The sequence below is a fragment of the Phyllosticta citriasiana genome (genome assembly GCF_038021145.1).
Source record: "Phyllosticta citriasiana strain CBS 120426 chromosome Unknown IWZ02scaffold_21, whole genome shotgun sequence".
Lineage (NCBI taxonomy): Eukaryota > Fungi > Ascomycota > Dothideomycetes > Botryosphaeriales > Phyllostictaceae > Phyllosticta > Phyllosticta citriasiana.
The window spans coordinates 438,123-461,951 of NW_027117298.1; the positions used below are offsets into that span (position 1 = coordinate 438,123).

At 54.9% G+C, this 23,829-nt stretch overlaps 10 protein-coding genes across 10 annotated transcripts; 6 read left to right on the forward strand and 4 right to left on the reverse strand.

The window, feature by feature from the left end:
• Nucleotides 1-1,343: 1,343 nt before the first annotated feature.
• Nucleotides 1,344-4,456, reverse strand: IWZ02DRAFT_465562 (uncharacterized protein). The gene is made up of 8 exons (XM_066768464.1): nucleotides 3,688-4,456; nucleotides 3,611-3,636; nucleotides 3,161-3,556; nucleotides 2,596-3,112; nucleotides 2,217-2,544; nucleotides 1,877-2,164; nucleotides 1,446-1,826; nucleotides 1,344-1,393 (listed from the first exon to the last, which is right to left on the reverse strand). Exons 1-7 carry the CDS (start codon nucleotides 4,128-4,130, stop codon nucleotides 1,737-1,739), a joined length of 2,088 nt encoding a protein of 695 aa, XP_066617856.1. The 5' UTR covers nucleotides 4,131-4,456; the 3' UTR covers nucleotides 1,344-1,393; nucleotides 1,446-1,736.
• Nucleotides 4,457-4,530: 74 nt separating this feature from the next.
• Nucleotides 4,531-5,676, forward strand: IWZ02DRAFT_154871 (uncharacterized protein). The gene is made up of 2 exons (XM_066761980.1): nucleotides 4,531-4,753; nucleotides 4,813-5,676. The coding sequence occupies exons 1-2, from the start codon at nucleotides 4,690-4,692 to the stop codon at nucleotides 5,616-5,618; spliced, it is 870 nt and encodes a 289-aa protein (XP_066617857.1). The 5' UTR covers nucleotides 4,531-4,689; the 3' UTR covers nucleotides 5,619-5,676.
• Nucleotides 5,591-6,891, reverse strand: IWZ02DRAFT_154863 (enoyl-CoA hydratase). Its single transcript, XM_066761979.1, has 2 exons — nucleotides 6,502-6,891; nucleotides 5,591-6,354 (listed from the first exon to the last, which is right to left on the reverse strand). Exons 1-2 carry the CDS (start codon nucleotides 6,743-6,745, stop codon nucleotides 5,735-5,737), a joined length of 864 nt encoding a protein of 287 aa, XP_066617858.1. The 5' UTR covers nucleotides 6,746-6,891; the 3' UTR covers nucleotides 5,591-5,734.
• Nucleotides 6,892-8,884: 1,993 nt separating this feature from the next.
• IWZ02DRAFT_154878 (uncharacterized protein) lies at nucleotides 8,885-10,821 on the forward strand. The gene has a single exon (XM_066761981.1). The coding sequence runs from the start codon at nucleotides 9,096-9,098 to the stop codon at nucleotides 10,761-10,763; it is 1,668 nt and encodes a 555-aa protein (XP_066617859.1). The 5' UTR covers nucleotides 8,885-9,095; the 3' UTR covers nucleotides 10,764-10,821.
• Nucleotides 10,822-12,186: 1,365 nt separating this feature from the next.
• IWZ02DRAFT_465576 (mandelate racemase/muconate lactonizing enzyme domain-containing protein) lies at nucleotides 12,187-14,066 on the reverse strand. The gene is made up of 4 exons (XM_066768465.1): nucleotides 13,944-14,066; nucleotides 13,773-13,877; nucleotides 12,359-13,724; nucleotides 12,187-12,310 (listed from the first exon to the last, which is right to left on the reverse strand). The coding sequence occupies exons 1-3, from the start codon at nucleotides 14,025-14,027 to the stop codon at nucleotides 12,528-12,530; spliced, it is 1,386 nt and encodes a 461-aa protein (XP_066617860.1). The 5' UTR covers nucleotides 14,028-14,066; the 3' UTR covers nucleotides 12,187-12,310; nucleotides 12,359-12,527.
• Nucleotides 14,067-16,590: 2,524 nt separating this feature from the next.
• IWZ02DRAFT_437687 (uncharacterized protein) lies at nucleotides 16,591-17,184 on the forward strand (the record flags this gene model as incomplete). Its single annotated transcript, XM_066766649.1, has 1 exon — nucleotides 16,591-17,184. One exon carries the CDS (start codon nucleotides 16,591-16,593, stop codon nucleotides 17,182-17,184), a length of 594 nt encoding a protein of 197 aa, XP_066617861.1.
• Nucleotides 17,185-18,716: 1,532 nt separating this feature from the next.
• IWZ02DRAFT_386918 (uncharacterized protein) lies at nucleotides 18,717-19,440 on the forward strand (the record flags this gene model as incomplete). Its single annotated transcript, XM_066765501.1, has 2 exons — nucleotides 18,717-19,025; nucleotides 19,096-19,440. The coding sequence occupies 2 exons, from the start codon at nucleotides 18,717-18,719 to the stop codon at nucleotides 19,438-19,440; spliced, it is 654 nt and encodes a 217-aa protein (XP_066617862.1).
• Nucleotides 19,441-19,519: 79 nt separating this feature from the next.
• On the reverse strand, nucleotides 19,520-20,820 carry IWZ02DRAFT_465588 (NUDIX hydrolase domain-like protein). Its single transcript, XM_066768466.1, has 3 exons — nucleotides 20,257-20,820; nucleotides 19,873-20,084; nucleotides 19,520-19,752 (listed from the first exon to the last, which is right to left on the reverse strand). Exons 1-3 carry the CDS (start codon nucleotides 20,357-20,359, stop codon nucleotides 19,600-19,602), a joined length of 468 nt encoding a protein of 155 aa, XP_066617863.1. The 5' UTR covers nucleotides 20,360-20,820; the 3' UTR covers nucleotides 19,520-19,599.
• Nucleotides 20,821-21,178: 358 nt separating this feature from the next.
• On the forward strand, nucleotides 21,179-22,581 carry IWZ02DRAFT_428288 (polymerase/histidinol phosphatase-like protein; the record flags this gene model as incomplete). The annotated part of the gene is made up of 3 exons (XM_066765935.1): nucleotides 21,179-21,334; nucleotides 21,390-21,923; nucleotides 21,982-22,581. 3 exons carry the CDS (start codon nucleotides 21,179-21,181, stop codon nucleotides 22,240-22,242), a joined length of 951 nt encoding a protein of 316 aa, XP_066617864.1. The 3' UTR covers nucleotides 22,243-22,581.
• On the forward strand, nucleotides 22,582-23,763 carry IWZ02DRAFT_465593 (FKBP-type peptidyl-prolyl isomerase-like protein). The gene is made up of 6 exons (XM_066768467.1): nucleotides 22,582-22,886; nucleotides 22,940-23,004; nucleotides 23,084-23,162; nucleotides 23,227-23,247; nucleotides 23,340-23,433; nucleotides 23,503-23,763. The coding sequence occupies exons 1-5, from the start codon at nucleotides 22,765-22,767 to the stop codon at nucleotides 23,419-23,421; spliced, it is 369 nt and encodes a 122-aa protein (XP_066617865.1). The 5' UTR covers nucleotides 22,582-22,764; the 3' UTR covers nucleotides 23,422-23,433; nucleotides 23,503-23,763.
• Nucleotides 23,764-23,829: the final 66 nt, after the last annotated feature.

Consider the following 23,829-nt stretch of genomic DNA (forward strand, 5'->3'; position numbering starts at 1 on the left):
TCCACGCAAATCCGCCCAAACACCACAAAACTAATCTCGCAAGCACTTCCATCTTCAGAATCCATATCCAGCATGTATCATCGGCGGACGAAACAAAAAACTTCTGTCCGCACCGCATCGTCCACTCCCGCACTTTGCGTCCGAACAAGCTACCCCACCTCTTGCCGCACCCAACGCAAGCCATCAGATCCCTGAGCCAGCTCCAGGTACCGAGTACCTACAGTTTCCATGTGCCGCGTATGTGCCCCACCAAAGCACCACCCACTTAAGTACCACGGCAGCTAGCGGCTGGCTGGCTGGGGCAGATGCGGACGAACCTAGGCAACTTTGTGAATACGTAGGCGAGAGCGAAAGTCTTGGCGCACTTAATGCCTAGGTTTGAGAACACGTTTGTTGGTGTAGGGAAAAGGGTGTGCGAGGGCATAAAAGAGCTGGAGAAGCAGTGAATTGGTTGGTAACGTGCAGACGACGATGGACACGACAGTTTTGGTCAAAGCTATCCTATTTGACTGTGAAAACACCACGACACGGCCTCGATACTAGGACAATCCCAAAGCAAAGAAACCACGACGCCGCTCTCCGCCACGCCAAAAAAGTGCGCAGACTCCCTTTTCCCCTCCCCTTACCCTTGCCCAGAGTCAGTGCCATGTCCGACCTTCACACCTACCTACATACCTACATATCTAACACCAAACTCAAACACAGCTGACCCACCACCTCCCCACCTCTTGGCCAACTTCTCCTACTCCGCCTACATCTCTGCCTAAATCTCTGCCTACAATGAAACCTCGCACCTAACCGCGCCGGCGGCCCTCTCCTCCATGTCCGCCCACTGCGCCGACGACCTGGCGTACGCCAAAGAGCGGCGACGAGCCCAGCACGACACTATCTCCCTGGAGCACGGTGCAGCAGGTCTTCGCCAGCGCGCGCGCCCCCCGCCGGGCTGCGCGAGAAATTGGTCCCGCGCGTCGTTACGTTGGCGCCGGATGGACGGTCCATCATGGGCGGAGCTGGATGCGGTGTTTGTGTTTGGTGTGCCGGGCGAGCGGAGCGGGCAAAGCCGTGAGCCCAGTGAGGAGGAACAACAGGAGCGAGGAGACGACGACTACGCCTTCCCGACGGCCGGCGGACCGCTGCACGGCGTCGAGCTGCGGCGAGGGAAGCCGATGGCGGAAGGTTTTTGGGCGACGTGTGAGATGGAGGGAGGTGAGATTGGGGTGTTGAGGTTGCCGCGGTGGGGCCCAGGGCAGGGCGTGTGCATGGCCGGAGGATGAGGATTAGGTTAAGTACCTATTGTGTGCAGAAGAGAAGGGGGATGGGGCGACGGATGACAAGATTTTGCTCGAAAATTGGAGCAAGTAACGTACTGTGGATTCTAATGCGGAATACGATCCTGGAATACATGTCAGGCTAGAAGAATACAAAAGGAGTCTTGGACGACCAACGGCTGCTACCGTCACGCTCTACCGCTCTCCAACCCGAAAAAGGGAGGGGTCACAGCTCGTCAAATAAAACGTGTGAATTCGAGCCATCTGACAGCACTCAAAAAGAAGGGGGGGTGAATTTCGCGGCCCTCTCCGTTCAACTCCAGGCCGCCATCTCCACCCCGAAGGATCAAAGGGACGGTTTCTCCAACTGAATCGAAAAGCTTAGAAAAAGAAACAATCAATGCCGCAGACCATGACCATTCTTTGCCCCGTACTTGTTTTGACCAACTTGCCGTCTTGGCAAGACGATTACGAGTGCGCATAGGCCTTTTCAACTTCCTTCTTGTACTTGTCCAAAATTCCCTTGCGGTTCAGCTTCTGAGCAGCGGTGACAAGGCCCTGTAAAGACTGGTCAGTATCGAATCTGTCGTCCAAAGGGAAAGACTCACATTCTGGGGCGTCCACTCGTCATCGGCCACCACGACACCATCGATGATCTCGAAACTTGCCAAGCCGCCCTGCTTGCCGGCCTGTTGCAGCTGTTGCAGCACGGCACTGGTGATTTTTTCGTCGTGGCACAGCTCCTCGAGATGCTCGCCTGATACGCCCTTCTCGGCAGCAAGCTTCTTCAATGCAGGCTCAGCGGGCACGATAATGGCAATCGGCTTGTGCTTGTCTTGCGCCGCATAAATACAAATGTTTGCGACAACGGTAGCCGAACGATAGATGGATTCGAGCTGTTTCAGTGATCAGCATCTTGCACTCGCGCAAATCAGGACAGAAGCTTACCTTTTCCAATGCAATGTACTCTCCCGCCAACGTCTTGACCAAGTTTTTCTTGCGGTCGATGATGCGCAGCTGGCCTCTCTCATCAAACTCACCAATGTCACCACTCTTGAACCAACCGTCTGCGGTAAAAGACTCCTTGGTCTCCTTCTCGAGATCCAAATAGCCGTCAGACACACTACCGCCACGGATCCAAACTTCTCCCTGGGGCGGCTTGTTGGTGGAAAAGTAGCCTGCGTCGGCAAAGTCGACCAGCTTGAGCTCGACGCAGCCGGGAATCTCGCCAAGAGCATCCGGAGTGTAGGCCAGGGGATCCATGAGGGCACCCATACTGTATTGTGGTCAGCCACGCAAATTCGCATGCAGGAGCAGCTTCACTCACGCAGCCGTCTCAGTCAAGCCGTAGCCACTGATCATCGGGGTAATGGACAAGGAGACGAAGTTTTGAGTGTCCTTCGCGATCGGGCCACCTCCATTCATAGTAATTCGCAGCCTGCCGCCAGTCGCGTCCTTGATCTTGTTGAAGACGATCGAGTCAAGCAGTCCAGCGCCCGGAAGCTTGGTCTTCATCAAAAAGTTCTTTGCGGCCATGGCACCCCAAAACATGTTCTTAACCAGGAATCCGCCGCCGCTGACCTTGCCAACGATGCCCTTCTTGACGCTCTCCCAGACTGCGGGTACACCCACCAGGACGGTCGGCCTAAACTCGCGGAGGTCACCCTTGCAATTGCGGACGGACTGGTCCGACAAAGTGCGGGGGCTTCCGTAGCCCATGGTGCCACCCCAGTAGAGGGCGGCATTTTCAAAGACGAATTCCAGAATGTGCGCCGCCGGGAGGTAAGTGAGGAGACCGTCGCCAGGGCCGAGGTACGGGCCGACAATGATGTCGACACCAGCAACTGACATGGGTTAGCATTGGTTGCGCGGAGGCGGGGCAAAAATCTTACTAGCAGCGACGACATTCTTGTGCTTAAGCAAGACGCCCTTGGGTGTGCCGGTGGAGCCCGAGGTGTACATGATGCAGCACAGATCGTCTGCGCTGGGCGGAACGGGATCGACCGGGCTTTCCTCTCCCAGCTTCCTCAGCTCCTCAAAGCTTCTGATGGTAAGGTGAGGGTGCGCCTCTTTGAGTCTCTCCATGTCTCCCTCGTTGACCTCGCTTTGGGAGCTGTAGATGACATGCTGGACGTCCTTGGCAGTTTCAAGAGGCCTGATGAGCTTGGTGAGAAGGTGAGGATCGAGGAAAATGGCCTTGGCGTGGGTTTGCTCAAGCGAGTGCCGCAGGCCTTCCTCTCCGAGCGTGTCGTAGGCGGTCACAATGGGAAGCGACTGGGAGACGGAGCCTGAGGAACGTCAGCTTGACTAGTCAAGATTGCGCATGCATCCAGTGCACTCACCGTGAGCAGTAGCAAGCCAATGCACGCTTCCCGAGGTGTCAGCAGCGTTCGCGATGCACTAACGATGCAGCGCTTACCTAGTGGAAGCAAAAATGTGCACCCTGTCAGGGCTGTTGAGACCAATTTTGCGCAGACCAGCGCCAACCTGCAGAGCAAGCTTCTCATACTCTACGAAACTCAAGTAGTTGTAGGGCCCCAGCTCGAAGTAGGTCCACTTCTTGTCAAACTCTTGCTCCTTGCCGTCGACGACCTTCTTGAGCTTCTTGGTCTCGGTGTGGGTCTGGATGAGCTTGCGAGAGCCCACGGCCTTTGCGTTGCCGAACTTTGCCGAAGAGTACTTGAGAATGTCGTAGATGGTTGCGATGTCCTCTTGGGGCCGCAGCTTGAGCTGGTCCTTGGTTCGGACATTGCGACGGGGCACAGTCTCGCCATCGACCTTTTGGGCGCCGGGGACCTCGACGGTAAAGGGCGGCGTCTTGTAGCAGCGCGGCTGCGGGTACAGACTCTTGAGGTCTGTCATGGCGACGACAGGGCGGGAGACGGGGAGCTACGAAGGGCGGGGGGATCAACGTCGAGGGAGGAGAAGGACCAGCAGATGGTGCGGAGTGCGATGCAAGAAGGGATGGCGCTCGAGGCGGCAAGTTGAAGAAATATGAGGCAGAGGACAATGGGGGGGGGGTTGTTACAGGAGAGGAGGTGGACGGAGGTGAGGTGAGGTGAGGTAAGGTAGAGGTAGGTAGGTAGGTAGTTGTCGAGGAGCAGGACAGCAGAATGGAGCCAGGATGGATGGGTGGGTGTGGATGGTAACGGCTTCCGGCTGGCAGGAGGCTTGGTTAGGTTGGCTGCAGTTGGCTGGATGGATCCGGTGACGTCGAGTGCCAGCCAGCCAGCCCAGGTTCAGTTCCGCTCAACAGCCGCCCCCGGCCAACCCAACACGTCGACTCAATTCTGCTCTTTGCAATTGTCAGCTCACCACCAACGGATACCCGCCGGACCCCGCGACGCCAGCGACCTAGCCAGTCAGCCGCTGCCCTTGCTGTCGCCCTGTGTGCCTGTGTGCCTGTGTGCCTGTGTGCGCAATGGAGCCGCTGCTCGGCGTCTTTTGCGACTCGGAGTGCGACACAGTCTCTGATCCCGAAGAAGGTAAAATTGCTGCGCGTGGGAAAGAAGCTTAAGGGCTGCTAAAACGCCACTCTTGGCAGATGCCTTTGTCGTCTTCTCCCAGGACATCCCGTCGCACGCTCTCGGCATCGTCGACCCCAAGTCCTCGACGCTCGACATTACAGTAGCCGGCCGAGACTACACCATCCAGCAGTCGCCAGGCCTGCTAACCTCCAACCGAGCCCAGGGAAGCACCGGCGCCGTCGTGTGGAAGGTCACTCCGCTCTTTGCTCAATACATTGCTGCCCGGGACAATTTTCTCTTCACGTCTCGCGCCCTGACAGCGTGCTCGACAGTGTTGGAGCTTGGCTGCGGCGTCGCTGGCGTAGTGCCACTGGCCTTGGCGCCACACATTGGCAGATACATAGCCACAGACCAAGACTACGTGCTTAAGCTGCTCAGGCAGAACATCGCCGAGAACTCCAATACTCCAAGTTCCTCCTCGTCCGGCAGTAAGCGGACGAAGCCAGCGGATGTTTCGGCCGCAAAGATTGAAACGGCCACGTTGGACTGGGAGACGGATTCTGTTGAGGGTCTCTTCCACCAGCTCAACCTTGCAAAATGTGGCGTGGACGCAGTAATTGCCTGCGACTGCATCTACAATGAGGCTCTAGTCGACCCATTCGTTAACACGTGTGCCGAGGTTTGCGCTCAGCGCGCCCAGGCCCAAGGAGCACCGCCTACTTACTGCATCATTGCCCAGCAGCTGAGGACGTACGAAGTCTTTGAGCGCTGGCTCGTGACTTTTCACAAGCGCTTCAGAGTTTGGAAGATTCCGGAAAGACTCCTGTCAAAGGAGCTGACGGACAAGTCGGGCTTCATTGTGCACGTTGGCATTTTGAGATGATCATGATGTAAACATGAGGCAGGATCCGCCGTGGCAAGCTTTGGTTGCGTATCGGAACAGCGTCGTCTAATGCTGCAATGGAACGCGAACGCGAAAGCGAAACTTTGGTATGCCCTCTACAACTTGGGCGTCCTCCACACTGGCTTCCTCTTCTCCACGAATGCTTTGACTCCCTCTTCCATATTCTCCCTATCTTGCATCCTCGATCCAACCAACTCAACCCAAAGCCTCGTACCCTCTTCGACACCAACGCCTTCCCATCCAATCTTGACGCCCTCCCTATTGATGATGACGGAGTCTGGGCTATTCGACGCAATTTCTCCCGCAACTCTCAGGGCCTCTTTGACAACGCGCCTCTCGAGGACAGGCGTATCAGGCGCATCCCCGTCCTCGACAACGCCATTGACAACGCCCCAGCTCTGCATTTCCTGAGCCGAGACATTGCGGCCCGTGAGAGCCATCTCCATGGCGCGCTGGCGGCCAACGGTGCGCACGAGACGCGGCAGCGCGCCTGCCAGTACCAACACTCCGCGCTTGGCCTCAGGCAGGGCGAAGACGACGCGCGGAGCTGCGTATACCAGGTCCGCATTGACAATCATTTCGCACCCGCCGCCCATGGCGAGCCCGTTGACGGCGGCGATAACGGGCTTAAGGCCCGACCGCCGCGAGAGTCCGCCGAAGCCGCCGCCCACGAAGGTCGGCTTGGGCGAATTGTCAATGTTGGTCTGATGCCATTCTGTGCGCGAGTCAGCATTGAACGGTGGAAGGCTTGGGGAGCAAGCAACGCGACATCAACGACCCCTTTTTCTGGCTAGCCACCTAAAGGAGGAGCAATCGCACTGCAACGGGAGAATGGAAACGTGACTAGAAATCTCCACCTTACCCTTCAGATCCGCACCCGCGCAAAATGCGCGCCCTGCTCCGGTAACGATGCCAACGCGCAGCGAGGGCTCGCGGTCCAGCCACGTCCAGACGGCATGTAGCTCGTTGTGGCCAGCGCTGTTGATGCAATTGAGGTCGCGCGGGCGATTGAGCGTCACGAGCAGCACGAAGGGCGCGGGAAAGGACAGCAGGCTGTACTGCGTTTCCGGCGGGGGATACGTGAATTTGGGGGCTTGCGCTGCCATGTTGCGGGAGCCTTGAAAATTGAAAAGCAACGCGACAAACAAACGAGTGGCTTCAACGAGAGATGAGGAACGCGAGATGCGGTGGCGAGAGAGAGATCAAAAGTGGCAACGCTGAAGGATTATGCTTCCGCATGGTGCTTTTTGGTGTTGAGGCCATGCATGGGCGGGTGGGGAAACCTGTCTGCGCATCCATGCCGGGCCGAGGTATCCTTGTCCCGCCGCTGATTACTTTCGCGTCTCTTGGCTCAAACCAAACCTCCCTCAATGTCGAAATGTAATTCTGCCCTGCTCCGATGGAGTTGAAGATGGCAGTCTTTGAGATGGAGAGAGGGACTCAGGGTCGTTGTCTCCTTTGCAAGGGCAACGAGGCTAGACCGTTTTCGGCTTACGCTGGGATTGACATTTGGCGCCTAGCGTTGATTGTTATCATGCTCTCTTTCTCTCTCTCTCTCTCTCTCTCTCTCTCTCTCCCTCCACCTTCTACAGCATTTCTCTGTCTCTGTCCCTTCGAACCTTTCGCAAGTCAAGCAGCTGGACGTAGCTGCTGCTGCACCCTGGCAGCAACAGAGTGTTCCCGGCATAAGGCGGATGATGGCTCGAGATTTTCCGCAGTGCTTCCAGAACACTTTTATATCCTGTCGAACGCCAAAAAGCTTTCAAAAATTGACACTTCTTTCTATCACTCTAAGAAATCCTTGGAATCATCCTGGCTGAAATCGCTTTCTTCCCGGATTCTTGAATTCCATCTTGCAGTTGATTTTGGACGAACTCTCGGCGGCACTGTCAAATCGGTCAACATGGGTTTCTTTCATCTTTCATGCGCATCCAAGCTTGGATAAGATTCCTATTGATAAGCATCATCCTCTGAAAAATTCAGAAAAAACCTCCCCGTGAAGGCTGTGTGACTCATCCGCCGAATATGGGATGGATTCTCGACTGTGCTGCAAATATCCGGCTACAGGCATGGCGAATCTGCTTCTGGGAGACGAAACTCCGCCTGACTGGGCGTCTCGATCGTTTTGCAGCTCTCAAGACCACAGTCGTTTGTTGATTCCAAGGCAGCCTATCAAGTTCTGGGAGCTGGCTGATTGGTGCAACGACTCATCCCATCACTGCGGGCGTGCGGTACGGCTACCGTACGCTGTATGCCATACTAGCTGGCCTCTTGTTCCACCGAGCAGTCTTGCAGGTAAGCCTTCAAACATTGACGCATCATTCAAGTGAGTGGAAAACCGGTCGCAAGGCAACATCTGTACCCCGCGCAAGGCTACTGTACCTCGGCGAATAGATTCTAGTCAGAGCACGCTGCATTGTCTTGTTACTGCAAGGACTCGTAGTCCCTGTCACGACTTTCTAGATGGTCGTGGATCCACTATACGCATGCCGAACGCATGGCCTGGTTTTTCTTCCAAAGCTCTTCAAGAGCATCCACGCATCTCCCACGAGGCGACCTCAGATGCTTCATTTCCTTTTAGGGCTAGAGGATGACACTGCACTACTTTCCAAAGGATGAATCGCACTGTGTCGAATAGAGCCCATCTCGATCACCGGACATCAATCAAGGCTGCCTTCTTCACACAAAGGCCGCCGCATGAACCAAAGACACGGGTCGAACATCACGCCTTGCCCTCTTGACAATCAACATTTGACAATCAACATTGCAATGCGCGAATATCGACATTTTCATGTTAGCAACCAGTATCTGAGCGGAAGACACACCGGGTCGGCTCAATAAGACAAACATATCGGCGATCCCGACTGGCAATAGACACAAACGCCATGTCATGAGCGAAGCGGCATCAGCCGCGGCCTTGCGTTACCTCGAATACCACTAAACATCACTTGGGTTTTGTGAAGGCAATATGAGGCGAACCCACAGGATGGCAATCCATGTGCACGTCTTGACCACTGGCCCTCCAAACACCCATTGACAATCATCGGACGGTGATGATTTGCAGCGCGACTTGCAGCCACAGCGAAAGACATGAGATGACATACGCGTCTCAGCCTGCAGCCGTATTCAGCATCCAGTACATCTGCCAAGAGCCACGGATTCTTGCAATCTGTTTCGTTGCCTCGGAACTAGGCATTACCAACCTCCCAGCATCCTGCCGCAGATGACAAAATTTGGCTTGCTTTGGATTGGTGTACTTGCACAACTGGCTCTACATGCCACCGTTCCACGGTCCGCGTTAAGTCCTCTCCGTATTACAACAGTGTGCCTGCTCATGTCCCTCTCACCGGCCAGGCAAACAAATCTGTCGTTCCCACCAAGGAATATATAATCGACCGACCTCCACCTCTGGGGGCGTCCTTCAAGCCTGTTGCACTCCAGTCACCAGAGTGCTCCATGGACGACTTGGACGACCTCGTTGTGATCGAGGACGAAGACTTCGTGCCCTCCAGCCCTCTTTTGTCTCGAACCGCTTCGCCGACCATGTGCAACGTCGACCACACGTCCTTGGTGACGGAGAAGGGCATATCTGATGAAGGCTGCATTCATTCTCCACAGATGGACCCATCCTCCGTGCCACACCCACCGGTAGTGGAGGTGTTCCCGCCGCCTCCCCCTCCACCGTCTTCAGAATCGCTTGCTTCTACCGCGCCGAATGACGAGCCTGTCACCTCGTCACTTGGACTGCCTGCAGATGAATCACCCCCTTTTACTGAATTGGCCAAGGAGGCGACCGAAGATGACGATATCTCCAACGACGACTCTGTGGCCGGACTTCAAGCGGCGCCCAAACCCAAGTTGGACCCGCTCTCGAAACCCTGCAACTATCCCGTCACTTTGTACAATGGCAAGGCCAATAATCATACTCGCCGTCGGCGCTGTGGATTCAACGATCAACAATCGATGCCGCGGCTGCCGCTGCCGCTGCCGCCGCTGCCTCCTCCCCCTCCTCCAGGATTCTGGTACACCCAGGAACACGATGCGGGGGAGCCAGCTGCGTCTGAAGCACCTTCTCCAGGCCCTTCAGTTCCCGAAGTGTTTCCCCCACTCCCGCCCATAATAAGTCCAACGTCTGGTCAAGAGAGGGTGCCCCATACCAAGGGTCGCAATCGTCAGAAGGGCCTGAAGCCTCTCGGTCCTCCTCCTCCCCTCCCTCCTCACTTCGATTGCGCGCCTCCCTTTCCCATTCCTCCTCCTCCTGTTCCTCCGCCTACTGGGCGACTCTTGCAACCAGTGGCCTTCTCGGCACACGACCTCGTCAGCGCACGCTACTGGCACCAAGTCCCCATCGAGCGCACACTGGAACTAGACCGGCCCAACACGACGCTGGAGTCGCGCACGGGGATCCTGTTGCACCACCGTGCCAGCCCCTTCGACCTGCACCACTGGCTGTGGCTGCTCAAGTACGGCGAGCCGGAGCGGTGGTACGCGCGGCCGGCTGAAGCCGAGCTGGCGCGCCTGCGCCGCTTCGAGGCCAAAGGCCTGAGCAGCGACGTCGCCGACCTGATTGCCAACGAGGACAGCGAGGAGCGGCAGCCGGCGACGCGCGCCCGCGTCGTCAAGTTGTGGGTCGGCGAAGTCATGGGCTTCTCCCCGTCGCCCAGCCCGCCGCCCCCTTTCCCCTGCTCCTATCCGCTCTGCAGCAGCGACTTCGACATCGACGCCCAGCGCCGTCTCGAAAACGAGTTTCTCGTCTTCTACTCTGTCGTTGAGGCGCCGGAGCGCTTGGACGATGATGAGCTGGGCGACAGCGACGGTGACGACGAGGACGACGAGCATCGCACCCGCTCCACCAGGAGGGCCTGTGATGAGGCGCTGGCCGGCGGCGAGAAGGTGTACAAGGTAGAGCGGACGGGCAGCGTCGACGCCTGTCTTGCGCGCGCTTGGCACAATGCCATATTCAACGGCTGGAGCACCGTCTTCAGCTGCGTCGTTGCCGGCCATGTCGACATGGTGCAGGCGGACAACGGCATGGGTGTGAATGGGTTTGAGCGTGTTGACCGTTTGGATCAGTTGGTGGGTGGGTCGCAGGGGGCTTCGGACAAGACTAGGATCTTTTATTGAGGGATTGATGAAGGGAATAGGTCTTGCTTTTTTGGTTTCCTGTCTTGAGGTTGTGACGTGGGGATGCTGTTGAGTTTGGAAGGCGAGGTTCTATTATCGTTGGTAGAGTGTCTGATCAATGACAGTAGTTCAATCGGGACGTGAAAGTCAATACTGTGGCTTCAGTCAAGGACAATACTACACCTCTTTCTCGTTCGAACTTGTACCATTCCGACAAGATAATGATGCCAAAGCCCAACCGACGGAAAACACCATCGCTCCCTGGTCTCTCTTCGATTGCCATGACGTTCATAACATCAGCCTCGAGCTTTGCGCGCATCATGTTGTTGACATTACACCATTGTTCTTCAAAGCAACCGTCGAATTCCACCAAGCCATCATTGAAGTGCCGGAAAAATCCAGGTCCAGGGAGCCGACCGTGTCGAGAGGTAGCCACTGAGAGGGCCAAGAAACGCACCTCTTGTTCAGCCTTACCCGCAGTGTCTTCCGGATCATCAATGTCGCAGATTCCGATCCGTTTCTCGCCAAAATCGATAAATGAAATCAGCACCGTACTCATCTGATTTCTTCCTCTGATGCAGGCTCAGGGATACGGTCTGAGAGGCTGCCGGAACACGCCCGGATGTTGCAGCGAACCTTCGTTGGTCCTCGGAGAACTCTGCAAAGTAGAGAGGCGGTGCTTGGAGATCCAGCAAGTCGATTCCACGGCGAACTGCCCAAAAGGCGTTGTACCATGGCGGAATACTCGCAAAACCCCCCCGCCTTGTTTTTGAGATTTGCCTTGAATGCCTCAAAGCTCTGCTCCGTGGACTGAATATGGTGCGGCTTTAAGAACATACAGCCATGCTGGCAGGCCAAAGTCGCACTATATATTTGATTGATGTAGCGATCCGATGCTTGGGTGAGAAAAGTGAGCTCCTCTTCGGGTATTCTTGGTTTTAGATAGAAGATGGAGGCCTTTCCTCGCGTATCTAATTCCACGAAAATCTACGAAGCGACAGAGACGATAGGTTGGTTTAAACAATACGGAATTATGATCTCCAGCCGAAGCCTAGGACTAGCTAGGGAACAAGGGTCACATTTCCTTTTGTTGGTGCGTGCTGTTTCAAGCAACCGCATCATCAACACCAGTCATAGGTAAACCAAAATTGTAAAGCCCGAACAAGTGATTACACGCGCCAGAAAATACGCTGACGGCATCTTTCGGATCGCTTGGATAGCGCTGGGTACATTTGTCAATGGCCTCTTTGTAGTCGATCGCGCCATGATACACGGGATAGTTGTTGGTACGGTAACTCTCCCGCCGGAGTTCAGCGTCAACGAGTTATAACTTTGTTTTGAAATCTTCTAGTTGAGTAACTAGCTCAAAAGTCTGGCTTCTGGCTTTGCAACCCCAGTCTCTGATGTCAAATCTATTTGTGCACCAAAGGCTATACCTTAGTGAGCGGTGTAGCAAGGGGATTTCAGCTACCTTATTAGCTAGGCTAAATGGAAGGGCTAAAATTAACATGATCTCCCATTGGTCTCCCGTCCTGCTCTTATTTTTCCTTTAAAAGTTACTAATGCTCAACACCGGCCTAAGAGTATATGCTCACTGGCTAAGCTTGTCTCTTTCCTCTTGTGCAGACGGCAAGCCAGGTTGTCCGCACGCAATTTGCGCGTGATGCGCTGCTGGCAACGACTTTTGCCATCCTTAATCAAAACAATGTGGCATAATTTTCTGTGCTGTCGCAGCATGTAAGGTTTCTACACAAATCAAGCTAACTACATCCTCTCGCCCTCGATAATCGACCGCGCTTCCTCGCTCTTCCACCAGCTGACGCCTTCCTTGCCCGGAAATTCAAACTTGTCCATGCTCTCGGCCTTCATCTCGACGCTGTATCCCGGCTCAGTTGGCGTGACGTAGTAGCCGTCTTTGATCACGCTCGGATGGAGAAAGTGCTCGTGCAAGTGGTCTACGTACTCCAACACGCTGAGCTTGCCGCTGACGGCGACATAGTCGATGGTGCTCAGGTGCTGCGTGTACTCTGGCAGCCCGACGCCTCCTGAATGGGGCACAATGGGGACGTTGAACTTCTTTGCCATGAGCAGGACGGCCAGAACTTCGTTGACGCCACCCATGCGACATGCGTCAATTTGGCAAATGTCGATGGCGCCCTGCTGCAGTAACTGCTTGAAAATGACGCGGTTTTGGCACATTTCGCCCGTCGCAACGCCAATGCCGAGCGGCTTGAGGGCCTCGCGAATGGCCTTGTGGCCAAAGACATCGTCAGGCGACGTGGGCTCCTCGATGAACCAGGGCTTGAACTCAGCGAGCTGCTTCATGTAGACTATGGCCTCGGGGACGGACCAGACCTGGTTGGCGTCGACCATGAGAATGTTGCCCTTGTCGTAGCCGATGACGGAGCGCGCAATGGACAAGCGCTCCTTGTCTTGCTCGATGGACGTGCCGACCTTGAGCTTGAAGTGCCGGTACCCCTTCTCGAGCGTCTCATGCAGCAGCGTCTTCATCTTGTCCTGCCCGTAGCCCAGCCATCCTGCGCTCGTCGTGTAGGCAGGCACGGCCTTGTTGGATTCGGCCTCCCTGATCCTCTGCTCTTTGCCAGCCTCGGCCGCCTTGAGCATCTGGAGTGCTTCCTCGGGCGTGATGGCGTCGGTGATGTACCGAAAGTCGATACACCGGACAAACTCTTCCGGGCTGAATTCAGACACGATGCGCCAGACGGGCTTCTTGAGGACCTTGGCCCAGAGATCCCAGATCGCGTTCACGACGGCACCGAGAGCGAGGTGAATAACACCCTTTTCAGGACCAATCCAGCGGAGCTGGCTGTCCGAGACCAGGTATCGCCATGTCTTTCCCCAGTCTGCAACGAGGCTGTCGAGAGACTTGCCCTGGAGTCTTTGAGCTAGTTGATCAATGGCCTGACAGACGATTTCGTTGCCCCGCCCGATGGTGAATGTCTGGCACGCCTGGTGAGCCAATCGCTTCGAAAATGCAAATTGATTTACCATGCCATGGCCCGAATGCTCGGAATTCGTCTTCAGAATACAATAAGCTGCCGAATAGTCGCCAGCAGCATTCATGGCATCAGAGCCTGTCTTGTCGAGCGATGTCTAACATACAACATTGAAGCATTGTTAGCGCACAGGCCACGAGTCGTGTGAGGATAACGTACGTACCGGAAAGCGGACATCGCGCGTCTCCCAGCTCGTGATGGTCACCATGATCGAAGCAAAAACGGTGAATTGAAGCAGATTAAACATCGCCAAGCACAAAAGGGGGCTTACGAGTGGCGTGGGCGGGGATATTTAATGGTCTTGGGAGGCTGACAACCCCACGATTGCCCCTCGTCTGGGTTTGGCGGGGCGCGCAAGGCTGATGCTGATTCGTGGAGAAACACGGCCGGCACGAACGAACGACAACCCATGATATGATGCCCGGTACGTGGTTTTGACGCCCAGAACTCGACCACATCTCTCGTCGTCCAGTCGCAAACTGACCACTCCTTTCCTCGTCTATTGCATCTTCAAATATCCATGGCTTCGACCGTTTGCGCGTCTGCAACCATCCGACGGCAGACCAACATTATTGCCAACGATCAACGCCCTCAATTGAGACACAAAAGGCGTCGGGAGCTTCAACACTCACCGACATCTTGATTTTGAAGGCTGCAGACGCCGTCACGAACAAAAATTCCGCATCAAGCTGCATGTGGTAGCCAAGGCGAACGCCGCATCCCGATCCGCAGTCATCTCGCAGCGGCCAGAGAGCGCCACGACGACCGCAATCAATGATGCGCCAGTAAGGAAGAGAAGGAGGAGAAGAAGGGAAGGAAGAAGACGAAGGCAAATCACAAGGCCTGCTGTCTACCTATCCATGCCAGTCCAGTCGATTGGGGCGGACGAAGCGGCCCGACGGCAAGCCGTCTCGATCTTGATCTATTTCGGTTTCGCATCTTCAGTTTCGCACTCAGCGCTCGTGGACTAGACCAGACCAGGCCACTTTGAACTTGCCAACATAAAACGCTACGCCAAGTCACTTGTAATGGCTACAGGTTATTTCGCCCTCTACCGGGAATCGAACTCCACATGGTTGCTTGGCCACGGGCGATCCCGTTTGGACTGACCAAATACGATGCGCGCCGCTGAAGACCTGGCTTACACTTTTTTCTTCTTTTACCCGTTCAATGATGTGTCACTATTCAGCGCAGCCATGGTGACTATCTGGTCATCTTCAAGATGAAAGTCTCCTGGTTTTGCCTTTTTGGAAACTGGGAAAGGAGTCAAAGTGGACGAACGGCCTTCTTCCTACGCGGACTTGCCAAGGACATCAGCAGCTGCGCACGTAATCCAATATTACACGTCCTCTGGCTGATTCTGTCATATGCCAATGTTGTACAAAGAAGGGCCAGGAACGTGGAAGCCGGCGCCGCAGCGACCAAGTCAAGTGAGGCCTCCATCTGTATCGTTGATGCCAACTTCACAAAGGTTTATGAAAGCGCCCCGAGTCGAGGCCGTTGTTGTGAATGACCTTTGCCGCTTGGCTTACCACAAACTACCTGTTGCGCCTAATTGCAGAGGGCAAGGCCTCAGTGGAAAGCAATCCAGTTGATTATAGCGTTCGCGCATATCCGAAGATCCTTTTTCAAGCACACGGTACCCAGAGATTCCTCAAGCCCCATACCTCCAGTCCTATGACCGACCACCTCAATAAGATCGGACAGCAAGTCATCGAATACAAGGCGCTGCCCATCATCAGCGCAGCCCACCAAACCAGCAAAAATCGTAGTGGCACCGCAAACGTACTCTTATACTGAGGGCACGGCCCCGAATTCTCCATCGGAATACACTGCAAGTGGCAATCCCGAAACTGCCTTCCAGGGCTCACCCCGGGCAACTCATTCTGACAATTATACGCCTCTGAGTAGTACCAACTGTGGCGCGCTTCGAGCTGGACTTAACGGCATGATGACCGGAAGCAGCCGGCGCCATTCAGGAAGCCGTTGATGGCGTCTCGGTGCGCTCCGTGTTGCTGAGCTGTGCAGGGTCCGGTGTTGGAGGAGGAGACGTCGGAGAAACAGCATTGCATTTTTTGGTTGGCTTGGCGAGCGGCGGAGAGAGGGGTAGGGATGGTAAATCACTTACAATGGTAAGAGACTGCTGCATGTTTGTCTTTTGCAGAGAAGAGAAGAGGAATGGTAAGGATTGGGGAAAAATCCGCCAACGGAGGGAAGCATGTGTCGACAGAATCTGGTGAGTAGCCGAGAATACATACCCTTGTTTGCCCAAGACTACAATCAGTCCCCCTAGTCTCTTTGCATTAAAAAAGCTTATGGGCTTGCTCTTTGCTAGTGTGGGGGTTCGTGTTCGCAGGACAGGGCCTGCTTGTTCACGCACACGTCCTTCACCCGTGAAGCTTTAATTTCTAGAGCTAAGTTGCATCACGGCTACACAAACGGGCATCGGTTCGATCGGACTGAGCTTCGGTGGAGAGTAATAGCAGAAATAGGAATGTGGCGTCGAGCGGGAACAACTGTTTGGTGCGTGCCAAACCTAGTCCGCATAAAGCAACGCAGCCTATTTTCTCCACCGTAATAGAAGCAGTAGTCATTTTCGCTTCCTCGTTGTCTTTTCTTCCTCCTTCTTTTATTTATATCAACATTCAGCGCTGCGCTTGCTCCTATGTTCGTCGCCATCACTTGGCCGTCAGTTCCAAAGAACGTCCAAAATTAACACTCTTACAGAACATAAACCTCCAAGACAAGTGGTAGGACTGGTTCACGAATGGGGTTGAGAGATATTCGACTAATTTTGACATGCAGGAAAAATGCGCTTCAGCCTCATCTTCTTAACGCTCCTCTCCACCGCGGCGGTCCGAGCGCAATTGATTGCCGCCACAATCTTAGCTTTCCAGGTCACCTTCGACATCGTCTCAACCGTAGCTGAAGAGGGCATCTTAGCCGAAATAACGTCATCCGCCGAAATCGAGCTAACAGAAGTCGCCGCCGAGGAGATCGAATTAAATGCCATCCCGCAGAGCTCGGTCACGACCATTAATGGCCAGGTGGGTGAGGAGACGATTGTTGGAGTCGAATCGGCCAAGTTCTTCCATCTGACGAAGAAGGCGGTGAACGCGGTCATGGACACGAAGTTCGTCACCAGCGACTTCTTATGGGAAGGGTTCCAAATCTCCCAAGCTGGAGGCAAGCGTATCTGGGTACCCAAAGTCACGGGGACGGTTAAGAACGGTTTTAAGCTAGATAAAGCTACCAACACCTGGATCACGGATGGTGGTGGCGCTATCTTCAAGCGTGGGGGCGATGCGGGCGCCTATATCAATTATGGGGAATATGTACCGACGGGTGGCTACAGAATCGCCATCAAAGAAATGTTTTTGAATGCGCGGTTGGCTACCCAGTAGATGCTGGATGCGGATAATAGTTTCCCTTGTTTGGGTTGTTTCTCGTTGATCCTTGGCCACACACTTGGGGATCTTTTGTCTAGATCATTTTGATATTGACGCGCCTATCGCGTCTACCATTTATTTCAATGAATTCTCCTCATCAGACTCCTAGAATCATATCCACCACTGTATAAATGTATGCTGATGTAGACGGAATTGATGGCGGAGGAGTAGAGAAAAGCGCACGGACTTAAGATTGAAAAAATGAACCTAAAACATGCGGAAAAATGCAAAGCAGTCAACTAACTAGGCGGTTTAACTGCCTAAACCTTGATGTTTACATGGCTGCACAGTCATTGGCTAGGTTCTGGACAGCAAGACACCAAGGCCAAAAAGGGCGAGAAGAATTGAAAAAAAGAGGAAAAAGGAAGAAAGGTGCCTAATTGTGGTGGAGTGAGTGAGAACTTTAAGGATAAGAAATTCGAAAATTGAGCCAAAGCAGCAGCAACAGCGCACACAGTGCTCAACAGTCTCCAGTGTTGGACAAGGAAAAGGGAGGAAAAATGTTGCCAGTGCACCAGGAAGTATTCATGAGATCAGGGTCACTGGCACAAGAGAAAATAGATATGATGGCATCGATGGGGAGCGCCACGATTGCTCGAGCTTGCAGATTCGATGCAGCGACCGAGACCCATGGTTCGCTAAGGAACGCGGCTGGTAGCTTCACTGAGCAGGGGAACGATTTCCAGCAGCGAGCATGGAGCGTCGAGAGTAGGTCGAAGCATTGACTCCTCGTTCTGCGTGGCGGACGAGGTGTAGCTATCTCCGCAACTGCTACCAAAAGCACTCTAAGGCGCAAAACGACCAATCCACTTGTGCCGCTTACGACGGACGTATTCCATCTACTTGGTTGGTTTTACAGCGATTAACCCTCGACCAAACGTATCCATTTTGCGGCCTACACAGCCTTGTTGCAAGAGTTAGGCCAAAAATTTACGCGGAGCATTTGTCCGCCTCGCTGTCCTGGTCGGTGGGCTGCGCCGAGACGGCTCGCAATTGGACGTGGAAGGGCGCTGAAGAGTGGATTGAATGGATGAGAGGAAGAGTCGACATTGACGGACCAAAAACGGACGACAAACAGGCGATGATGGCCGAAACAAGCAATGGCCCGGGCAAGTTCGATCAAATGACGGGAAGCAGAGAACAGTTGAGGTGGTGGAGGAGTCGGAACAGCTGCGGTCGGGTCGGGTGTCTGTCCAAGGTTGTGGGCGGGTGGTCCGTGCCGGTGTCAACCTCAGGCAGATAGGCTTCCATTCATTGAGGCACCCGCACCGTCGGTCTCCATCAATGTGCGCCAGTCTGCTATCAGTTCCATCTACTACACCAACCTCTCGCACGCGACCTCTCCAATCTTTCCAGCATCTAACGGCAAACCGCGTCGCAGAAGCGCATTCCACCCCGCCGCCTTTTCCTCCATCTCCTCCGCCGATATCGTCCGCGCCCTCGCGTCCGTCCGTCCATCCTCCGTGTCCCACCAACACCCCGAGCCCATGTCTGAGAACGTGTCGACGACGTCGTCGAGCACCTTCAACATTCCGCAGCTGCTCGTAATTGCCGTCGTCAGCTTCCTGCTCTTCCGCTGGTACAGCAGCAGCTCGGGCTCCGCGTCCACGACGGCCAACGGCCGCTCCACCTCCCGCAACAATGGCGTCCCGCGCGTGAACCCTGCCGCCGTCGAGCAGGTCGCCCTCATGTTCCCCCAGCTGCAGAGACGCGACATCATTTGGGATCTGTCGAGAAACGGGAGCAATGTCGCCGCGACGACGGAGCGGATACTGAGCGGGCGAGGCCTCGATGTCGTACGTATCTACCTACCCAATCCACCACACACTTTGAAAGAAGCACTTCTAAAACAATCACACCACGCAGCCTCCCCCATCCTACCAACCACCCATGCCAGCGCCCCGCACCGCAGCCTCGACGCCGCTGCTGCCCAAATCCCAGAACCCCGATCTGATCACGCGGTACAACCTGGCGAATAAAATCAACAACAACAACAACAACAACAACAACAACAACAACGAGTCCGGCGCTGCGGAAGACGGTGCGCATAACACGACGTGGTCGCAGAATAAGTCGGAACGGCAAAAGATCCTGCAGAAGAGGCGCGAAGAAATGGTTCTGGCGGCGCGGCGGCGCATGCTCGAGAAGGACAAGGCGAGCGGCAGCAGCAGTACAGGAGGTGCGCCTGTTGCATCGTCATCATCGTTTTAGGATGCAGAGGCAGGAGTAGGTGTCGAACTTGTTGTTAGCAGGCCCAGCATTAGATCAAAAAGATTACCAGATGACATGGCATAGCAGGCAGGCAGTGTTTGCGTTGGTGTCTATTGAGCGATCAAATCTCAAGTGCTTGCTTGTCCTGCGGCGTTGGAATCAAGCAAGATGCTGCACCGGGCTGACATCCGGACGCGTCCTAAATAGATCCAACATGGGCAAGAACAGCTTCTTCGACGGATCACCTGCCCACGCCTGCAGCTCCTCATACCGCACCCACCGCCACTCGGCGCACTTTTCTGGCTCCATTATCTGGCATCAATTAATCAGCCTCCATCCATTTCCCTCGCCCCCCAACCCAAAATCAAAACCAAAACCATCATCACAGCAAAAATCGAAAATACAATCAAAAAAAAAAAAAAAAAAACTTACCTCCGGCTCCCCACCCTCATCTCTCAAAACAGCCGTCATGAAGACAGTGACATAATGCAACCTTTCAACCTCCCACACGCTATTCGTCGCAGTCAGGAAAAGTATGTCGTCGCGTTTGATCATGAGACCCGTCTCTTCGAGCACTTCGCGCGCCGCGCAGTCTTCGAAAGTCTCGCCAAATTCGAGGTGCCCGCCTGGGAGCGCCCATGTGCCTGTGGGACAGACGGACGAACGTTAGAGATGTGTATGGATGGATGAGTGGGTGGGGGCGCGCAATTTGGGGTGTTTGTGCATGGATGATTGGGGGGTTGTGGTAGGGGGTGGTGGAAGTGGCAGCAGCAGGTGAGTGAGGCTGGAGTTTTAGCATGTAGTGGAGATGCATACCAGAGCCGTGACTCCCCTTGCGCAAGCCGGCGATGAATTCGCCGTTTTGATTTAGAATGAAGACGCCGACGCCGATTTTGGGACGTATGGGGTCGGTCGACATGGTTTGTCTGTCCCTCTGTCTGTCTGTTGCGGCGAGGGTGAGAGAATTGGAAATGCAATTTAGAGATGGTGGTCGCGCTGACAGACGGCCGCCGAGGGCTGTGCCTCAATATGTTTGTGGGTTCCTAGTCACTGTCGCTGTTCTTCTGCTTTTCAGTCTTGCCGATTGCGCCTTGTGAGAAGGAGGCTATGGCAGGCGTTTGTGTTACTGAGAGCGGTTGTGGGGTAAGGCTGAGTGTAGTTTGTTATTTCGTTGCGGCGAGCTTGTAGATAAAATAGATTGGATTGAAGTGACTCGAAGACAGTCGGGCGTCTTCACCCGCCTGCGATTCTGATAGGTGGGACGGACGGGATGTAGACTGCAGAATCGCCAGAAAAGCCACCACACGAGGAGATGGACGTCACGGAAACAAAACAGTCAATGCGAAGACGACATGTGCAAGAGCAAAAAAAAAAAAAAAAGCAAAGAAGTGAGGAGACTCGAGAAGATCTGCTTCGACCAGCACGGGGCTCTGAGATTATATTAGAATGAAGTTCGAGAGTGATGAGATACAGGGTGTACTAACCGAACCCGCAACCTTGCCCTGATTCAACGCATTAAGCGTAGGAGGGGCACGCGCTACCATTGCGCCAACCAGCCATTTAATTGATTTTCAATCGCATCTAATATTATATAATTCTGCATGTGTGAATCTGTGGACCGAAGACGGCCGGCGGAGGCTCCGGGTCCACCAACTCGGGCCGCTCGGAAGGAGGACCGAACGGAATGCTAGGACCCTCCCCACCCTCACTCTCGAATACAGCAAAAGGCAGGCCAAACATGCCGTTTTCTCACCACAGCCACTCCGGCCAGTTCTGCGCCCATGCCAAAGGAACGCTGGAAGAAATGATCCAGGCAGCCGTTGCCAAAGGCTTCGACACCTTCGCTTTGACAGAGCACATGCCGCGAGACGACGAAGACTTGTACCCAGAAGAAGTGCGTGAGTCTGCCCACAACCGCGACAGTCAGACTATTTATTGACTCTGCCCAGCAAGGCCAGACATCGGCGCAAGGCCTAACGCAGCTCTTCGACGACTACTACCGTGAAGCGCAGCGCCTGCGCGAAAAGTACCAGTCGCAAATCCACATCCTGATCGGCTTCGAGGCGGAATGGATACGACCGTCTTCGCTGGCGCGAACAAAGGCCTTGCTCGAGCAATACCGGTTCGATCTCTTCATTGGCTCTGTACACCACACGCACACGGTGCCGATCGATTTTGACCAGCCCATGTACGTCGAGGCGCGGGCGAGGTCGAGCGGCACGGACGAGGGCCTGTTTGAGTTCTACTACGACGCGCAATACAACATGCTCCAGGCGCTGCGACCGCCAATGGTCGGGCATTTCGATCTCATCCGGCTGCTGAGCGACGAGCCGAACCGCGACCCGCGGACGTGGGACACGATTTGGGCAAAGATGTTGCGGAACTTGGAGTACATTGCTGATTATGGCGGGCTGTTGGAAATCAACACTGCCGGGCTGCGCAAAGGCTTGGCCGAGCCATATCCTTCGGCATCACTCTGTCGAGTGAGTAAATCTAGGCGCGCGCTTGCGGCACGGTAATGGCTGCTGATGGGCGTGGCAGATATTCCTTCAACGCGGCGGACGCTTTACCTTGTCGGATGACAGCCACCAGGTCGGCCACGTCGGCACAAACTACCATAAGCTGCCCGGTTTTCTGGAGAGCGCGGGCATTCAAGAGGTCTACCGGTTTGTGAAAGCTGCCGAGACTCGGGACGAGCGGTTCCCGGGCATCAATGTCGAAGCCGTCAGTGTCAGGGACATTGTTGCTAAACACGCGTCAGTGTCGGGTTGTGCAGACAAGATTGACTCCCAACAAACATGACGGGCGCGAAGGCAAGTAGCAAGGGGATGAAGCAACCAATGACGACACGGAGAACACACGTGAGATGGCGCGAGGCCCGGAGGTTGAGCAGGTCGGGCAGAGGGCGGAAGAGGATTGCTGGGATGGCCTGGAAATCGAAAGGGGCGCAGCGTGCATGAAGGCAGCGGGCGCAGGTCCAATTGCGAAAGCAGAGAGCCATGGGATTCTATGCGGATGGATGATCTCGGTCGGAAGCGGTGCCTGGGGCGCACATAGACTTTCGAGACCCCGCCACGTGCGGAAGCGGCGCCGGCGGGGTAGTAATCATGAACCAGGAGAGACGCCGCAAGGCACAAGACTCTGTAACCACCGTGTCCCTATACAGAAGTACATATATCAGTCCCCCGTTCCGCTCGGCCCTGAGTCTGTGCTTACACCAACCCCGCGCCACCTTTTCTTTGCCTTCCCCTCCGTTTCCAGGGACTTCCACAACTCCAACTCCCCACCTCACCAACAAGCATCACCTTCGTTTAGCAATCCATCATGGGTGTCGAGAAGCAAACCATCAAGCCCGGCGACGGTGTCACCAAGCCCCAGAATGGCGACACGGTCACCATGGAATACACCGGCTATCTCCAGGACGCTTCGGGCGCCAAGGGCAAGCAGTGAGTCGGTTCCAACCTATACACGCTGACCTCGCTGACCCAATGCCTCACAGGTTCGACTCATCCGTCGGCCGCGGCGACTTCCAGACCGCCATTGGCGTTGGTCGCGTCATCAAAGGTACACCTAACCCACGACGAGCACAAGTCGACAGCAGCGGAACACGAGGGCGAGCGCTGACACCCCACACAAACAACAGGCTGGGACGAGGGCATCGTCGGCACGGCTTCACAGCCCGGCATGACGCTCGGCGAGAAGGCGACGCTAACCATTACCGCGTACGTTTCCCCAACACTCCCTCCCCATCATCGGACTCTTTGCTGACATTGCTGCTGAATACAGTGACTACGGATACGGCGCTTCGTAAGACTCCCCCCCCAGTCCTCCCGTCTTGACCAATGAATGGCGGCTTGCGACGATTCGACGAATACTGACATGCTTGCGTGCTCCCACAGTGGCTTCCCCGGCGTCATCCCCCCCAACGCAACCCTGATCTTCGACGTCGAGCTCAAGGGCATCAACAACCAGCGGGCTTAGACGGCGAGTGAGGTACGCGCACAGCCCTAAGGCGCCGACAAACAACCCCACGTCCACAACCGTTGACTGACACAAGCGCAGGAATCCTCTGATGGATTGTTGCCAGTACGAGCATCCATCACCGCTCTAGAATCTGGCCGTCCTCTTCGTCCCTACTCTCCTGTTTTTAATAGTCGATTGTGGAAGAAAGAGAGAAAAATCATTTGAGAGATTTTCTTTGATATGCAGGTCAACGAGGACTCGTTGCCTAATGGGTTCCGCCCCTGAATCAATCAAGAACAAATACATGCATGCACAGACGGTGCCTCCTCGTACCACAGCATTGATGCTCTACTTCCCACCTTCTCATGCTCTGTTTGCTACGTAAGCCGAACTTCTCACCCTCTAGCATGCCGCACGCCCTGAGCT